Here is a 6,843-nt window from a genome sequence, read left to right as displayed (position 1 = left end):
CTTATAAGATTTCCTTTGGGGTTTATCATAATATATAATAAGTGATTTAGTAGGTGAAAATTTCATATTATTATATTTATATGGAGATTTGGACTTCTTGTTTTTATGATTTTTTCGACGCGATGGTGCTACAAGAGGTAGACCGTATTGTTCGCAAAAGTTGCCTAACTCATACTTAGCTTTGTATTTATCTTTAGCAGCTTTTTGACAAAGTTTCATATCTATACACATTTTTAATCATTCTTTTTGAATTGTACTAATCATATCACCATATGTTAAATTATCATATTCAATTATTCCCGTAGGTTGAGTAGGACATCTCTAATTTTATGAGCAAAAAGATTGGGTAAGCCATTTGTAGGGATGTATTTTTAGGGTCATGCCATGTGGCCGAGATATGGGTTGAGGTGCCATGTGAATGAGCTAGATTGCCGAGGTGATTGTGATATTGTCGAGATATGGTGTAGTAATATCGGAATCCTAGATATTTCGATAGAGGACAAGAGTCCTAGATGAGTGAGGCGCTTAGTTCAGATAAGGATGAGGCTCTTGTGGAGTTCATCCGTACCTAATTAAGAGCCTGAGACAAGCATTGTCCTTAAGTCCTATGAAGTGAGACTTCTAGGGAACAAGGGCACTACTAGCTATAAAAGTGAGGCACCCCTATAGGTCTAAGGTATGCTCACACTTGTGCACTGAATACTTGTTTCATATCTGTGAGAGATAAGATTGACTAACTTGATTGTCGGAGTGTCCCTGGGTGGACGTGCCACCGAGGAATTCTTGTCTTCTCGTTGATAGGTACATGGTTTAATCTATTTTGCCGCGTGCTCTCCAGCTAAGTTCCCTGTTTGGTTGTGAGGTCAGAAATCAACACCCACAATTTGGCGCCGTCTATAGGAACTTAGTAGAATAGATGACTAATGCTGGACAAGAGGTGAGGATTGGGGATGAAATGCATAGTGAGGAAGAGGAGTACGTAGGTCCCAACGCTGGGATGGGAAACGATGATGAGGAGGTGCATGAAGTGAACCCTGAGGTCAACAACATCGCAAGGGGGTGTAATGGCCCGAAAAGAGGAAATTAGGAAAAATACTACAACGAAAGCGAATGTGAGGTATGGAAAAAAAGATGTCTGGGGAGAGACGACCAGCAGAAGGACTCAGTGAACAAATTGACGGATTTGCAAACCGTGGTAAATTTTATGATGCAGAGCAATGTGATACAACCGACATTGCCTTTACTAGAGACACCGGCTCCGGTAGAAAACACCAACGCTTAGAAGGAAGGGTTGGCTACAATACCAACTGCCCCCTAGCACGAAAAAATATTAGGGAATTCACATCCGCGATCTTAGAAAGCCGGATGAACAAAATCTCGACGGGAGGAGTCGCAAAGAACCCCGAGGACCAAGGGAGCCCAGATTAGGGGATCTCAGTAGGTCAACAAGCAGGGCCTCTGCTTTGATGATGTAGCAAATGTAGAAAAGTCCAAGAGGACCCATCCCAACACAGGAAGCAGCGTGTCGAAAAAGCTAAAGTTGACTGATAGCCAAGCCCTAGGATAGACAAAAGAAGACATACGAGACTACCTGCAAAGGAAGAGACAGGACGCCAAGAACATGTCCAATGCCCAAGTAAAGACACATTCTCGGTGGAGTTTGTAACGCCCTGAAATAAATACTCTAACCCATACTCAACATCAAATAGTGATCACCATGACAAAGTAGTTATCTTTCATTGATTTACAATTAGGCTTTACAAAGATTGACATAGTAGAGAGTCAAGATGAAAGTTAGACAAATAAAAAATGCCCTAAAGGGTTACATCTTTCCAAGACAATGCTTGGTTATAACAAAAGTGGACATAAGTCCAATACAGTTTAAGTCCTTGGCTTGTACAAAAATAAATATAGCAAATACACAAAAGAAGCTCTCACTCCAAGTCCTCTCAAGCTATAGCCTTGGCGGAGGCATATCATCAACACTTGAAATGTTTTTCCCACATAGGGTGAGCCAAAGCCTAGTAGAAATAATCCAACACAGTACATGAATCTTAACAAAGCTATAAGGTGGATGCATATGCAATGCTTGTGCCAAAACATTTTTATTTCTCTTTCCAAAACTATGCCATGCCATGCCATAATAATATCATAAATCACTTCCTTTGGAATAAAAGATAGGAAAGTGAATCACGTTCTGAGAATTTCAAAACAATACAGTCTTTCCCAAAAATTTCGTCTAGAGGAAACCGTAAACCAGGACCCATGTAAACGTAGGCTATACAAGCACTACTATTGCCATTTCACAAAAATTTCATCCGCGGGATCGGCATCTATTTATACGCGCGATTTTCGAGACTTTCACCTTGGGCACATAGACCAACTTATTTGATGCGACAACAACTTCTTTCCAAATTCATCCATTTTCTCAAAACAATATACATATGCAATGTATAAATGTGAAATGATGACTGATGCAAATGAATGAGAAAAATAGTTTCAATTCCCCTATTTCTCATGCAATTTCTACAACAATCATAGCTATCCTCCACCAATAGCCCAAAACAGATATTTCTAAACAGATATACAATTCTCAATAAAGATAAACTTTCCAAATTTCAAGAGGTGAGTGATAATACATATCCAACTCCACCATCCTCATCAATATCAATCCAATTTCACAATTTCAACATCAATTTCATTATTTATACAAAATCAATATTTGTGGCATTTAGAGCAAAATTTCATTTTTCTCCAAAATCAACCCCAAGTATCAAAATCAACCATTTCTTACCAACTCAACATTTTTACCAACATCATAGTCGTTTTCAAGGATCCATTTGAAAAAAACCCCTCTTTTGATTTTCATCCAAAACCCTAGGTTTGTTAAAAAATCTCCAAAATCACAACGTTGTCTAGAAACGCAAATAACTAAGTTAAAATTCATAGAAGATGCGAAGAATCCCTACATCATGTTTTAGAAGATGAGAGAAGGAGTGTAGGAAACTCAAATATACCGAAAACGAAGTTTGCTCCAATTAGAACGAAGCCCTCGCCGAGCTCTATCTTTAACAAAGGCACACGGGTGAGGAACTTGATGGATCTAGGTGTATTTGTAGAGAGAAGATGAGTTTTAGAGATAGGGAGTCTTAACTTATGATTTTGAAATGTTTAGAGAGAGAGAGATGAAAAAGTGATGTAAAAAATGACTTTTACGGACTGATATATGTGCAGACCGCTCAATCACAAGACGTGTCGCTCGAGTGTCCAAACACAAAAGATGTGACCGCTCGAGTGCAAGAAGCTTCGCTCGAGTGCAGAATACAAACTCTCAAAAGTTTTACAGACAGAAAACCATCGCTCGAGCTCAATATTGGCCGCTCGAGTTGACACCGCTCGAGTGCAAGAAGAATTAATCGAGCGTAGAATACTACTTCCTAGTAGTTTTGCAGACCTGCAAAAGTACTGAGAGTTCACAAAGACCGCTTGAGCGCAAGAAGTGACGCTCAAGTGAAGGAACAAAATTTTGGGCAACAAAAGTTTGAAAAACAAGTTACCAACCTGTTCTAAACGTAATCAACACATCCCAAAAGCCAAACTCAAAGAGGGATAAGGGGAAACAAGACATGAACAACTATATAGCACAATGAAACCTGGATCCAAAACATCAAATAGGTCTGGTCTAAACCAGAAACGCTATAGAGTTGGACGTGTTCGAGGCACTGAAGAGATTTAGCACACTGAGGTTTCAAATTTACAATGGTAAGTTGGACCCAACCTTCCATATCGGTTTATATTTAAATACAATGGCTCTGTGGAGAGGGAACAAACAATTTCTATGCAAGATGTTTCCATTAACGTTTTGGGAAATAGCGTTAGACTAGTTGCACGAGTTACCGAAGGGGTATATGAAGAGTTGGGAAGGCTTGGCCGAGATGTTCGTGGCTAGGTTTGTTACAAATAGGTTCCAGCTACTAAGGGTGGATTCTCTACTAGCTTTGAAGATAAATGGTGGCAAAGGTCTTAGGGCTTATGCCAAGAGGTACTACGAGGTTTACAATCAGATCCCGGTTTGTAACCAGGAACTTGTGGCCGTTTGTTTTAAAAACGACATGGAAGACGATTGCTCGCTTTGGCAATCCCTTGCAAAAACCCTCCCGAAGAACATGGAGGATCTCATGGAAAAGTTTGAGAAGTACGCAAGGGCGGAAGAGGACAGGAAAGCAAGAAAGACCGGTGTAATAAAGCAGGAGAAGAAGAATGTTTCACCAAAGCATAGCCGAGGAAATAACAGTACCAATAAGTCGGAACCTGGATTGAAGGCTATACAAGCAATAAGCACAGATTTCAAGATTCTCGTACACAAGGTCTTAGAAAGGATTTGAAATCAGCCCTACTTCAGGCCGCCACAGAAGATTTCGAGAGAGTAGGGTAGGAACGCCGGGAAAAGTTGCCCTTACCACGACGAGAATGGACACATGACTCAAGGGTGAATGGCCCTAAAATAATACATGGAAGATCTGGTCAGATAGGTACACCTGAGAGACCTGATAGACAAAGCAAGAACACGAGAATAACCTGTAAAGTTGGCCCAGGCGCTTGGGGAAGCACCTCGACCTTGGCCACCACAAGCAGATGGACCATGGGTTATTAACGTGATCCATACAAGAGTTAACGAGAATGAGATCCGAGGGGAGACATAGAGGGTAAGGCATCGAGAGCATGTCCACTAAGTCCAGTAGAAGAAGTCCTGTATAGAAGAACATCAGGGGCCGATGACATCATTCACAGAGGAAGACCTAGATATGGTACAACGTCCACACAATGATGCTCTAGTAGTGACTCTGAAGGTTAAAGAATCCCAGGTAAGGCGCATACTGATAGATCAAGGAAACTCCTGTGACATCATGTACGTCAGATGCTACAAAGAGTTTGGCCTCCACAAGGATGATTTGGAACAATCCGACAACCACATTGTCGGATTTAATAGAACCCCTACATGGCCACTAGGGGCCATGAACCTGGAGGTTTAGGCAAGAACCAAGATGGTAGTCATAGAGTTTACTGTGATAGATGCTCCCTCCCTTTACAATATTATTTTGTGAAGGCCTTGGCTGCACGCTATGAGGGCTGTTCCATCAACAATGCACCAATTACTCCAGTTCCCAATAGAGTTCGGGGTTGAAGAGGTGAGGGTAGACCAAGTACGGGCAAAGAACTACTCCAAGGCAGCAATGAAATTCACCTGCATTGTTAGAGAAATAGAGATGATTGAAATAGAAGATGAAGACCAAGAGGTCTTAGATGATGTTGGCAAAGAACCCATTGACAAGAGCCAGGAACCCCTAAAAAAGGTTCTGGTACAAGAAAAGGATGAAGAGCAATTCTTCCTCTTCAGCTCAGGTTTGGCCGAGGAAGAAGAAAGAAAATTGGAAGCCTTCTTACTAGAAAAAATAGAGGTGCTTGCATGGACACCCTACGAGATACTGGGGATCAGCCTCGAGGTCACCTGCCACAAAGTCAACGTTGACAAGATGACAAAACCAGTGGTCCAAAGGGCCAGGCAACCCACTTTGGCCCATGTGCAAGCCTTTCAAGAAGAAGTGGAGAAGCTGTTAGAGGCCTAAGCAATCCGAGAAGTAAACTATCCGACATGGTTGTCCAATATAGTGGTAGTCAAGAAAAATGGCGAGTGGAGGGTATAGACACCCCATTTTTGACCGTCCTCAAGACTTAGACGTCATTGTTTGAACATTTGATGATCATCCATGCTCGTGTTCGTTTAGTGCGCCTGAAGTTCTTGGCGGAGTGCCTTGCCTTCAGACTTCTCGACTTATCTGTTTTCTGCTTGGTTGTGTACCAAAGACTTGCATCTTTGTTTTTAGGGGAAGAGGATGGTCTACCGGCCAGCCCTACAACCCATCGGCCAGGGCTTGTGTCCATCGACCATCAGTGGTGGCCGGTGGGCTACACTGATGGCCGGTCGGCCACTAACTTTGGCCGAGGCCCTTTTTTCTCCTTTTGCAGATATTTTTGGTGCCAGTTGTTCCAGCTGTTGAACGCTGAGCTCATCCTCCATACACGTGTATAGAGGGATAAAGCAAGCTTTTTTCTTGCATTTCCTATATAAGGGGAGCTCCCTCCCCCTATTTGAGGGTTCAAAAAATTTGGAGCTAAATTTTCCCTCTCTCTCTAGAATTCTCTTTCTCTCTCTCTCTCTCTCTCTATATATATATATATATATATATATATTGTGCTATATTGCTTGAAAGTGGGTGTTCTTTGCACCTTTGCACACAACCTCTTAGCCAAACACCATTACCTTGTTGCTGAGGTATTTGAGGGTCTCATTTGGGTTGTTGAAGGTTGATTTTTGGCTTAGAGATTGCTGTTTTGTTGCTGTGCTACAAGGGTAAGTGTCTTCCCTCTTTAAGCTTTGTTTTGATCAAGTGTTTGGCCATCTTTGCACGATGCTTTAGGCTTGCCTTCCAAAAAAAAAAAAAAAACCTCTATTTTTAAGTGTTAAAAATGTTGGTTTGAGTCCTTGTTGGAGTTAGGGGTGGTCCACCCTCCTTTGTTGCTCATTTACTAAATGTTGAACCATCTTTTAGAGCATCTCAAGAAACCTTTTTTTGGCCCTTTAACCATTGAATTCCAAAGGAATTTCAGTGGTAGAAACTTGTTTTAAGGTCCCAAATAGGAGGGGGTGGCCTCCCCTCCTTGTCTCTCTATGCTATGCCTAGTTAGCCTTGCAAAGTAACATGTTTTTGTGGCTAGTGTTGGCTTAGTTCAAGCATGTTTTTGGTGTTATTTTGACATGCTTTAACTTTGATTTTGGTTGGT

The 6,843-nt window shown here is 41.6% G+C and overlaps 1 protein-coding gene across 1 annotated transcript; it reads left to right on the top strand.

The window, feature by feature from the left end:
- Positions 1–916: 916 nt before the first annotated feature.
- Positions 917–4,385, top strand: LOC114283647 (uncharacterized). The gene is made up of 2 exons (XM_028226511.2): positions 917–1,039; positions 3,885–4,385. Exons 1-2 carry the CDS (start codon positions 917–919, stop codon positions 4,383–4,385), a joined length of 624 nt encoding a protein of 207 aa, XP_028082312.2.
- The last annotated feature ends 2,458 nt before the right edge of the window (positions 4,386–6,843 follow it).

Source organism: Camellia sinensis, chromosome 7 (genome assembly GCF_055761805.1).
Source record: "Camellia sinensis isolate YWXY chromosome 7, ASM5576180v1, whole genome shotgun sequence".
NCBI lineage: Eukaryota > Viridiplantae > Streptophyta > Magnoliopsida > Ericales > Theaceae > Camellia > Camellia sinensis.
The sequence above is the reverse complement of the archived record's forward strand: the minus strand, read 5'-3'. Positions and strand labels throughout refer to the sequence as shown.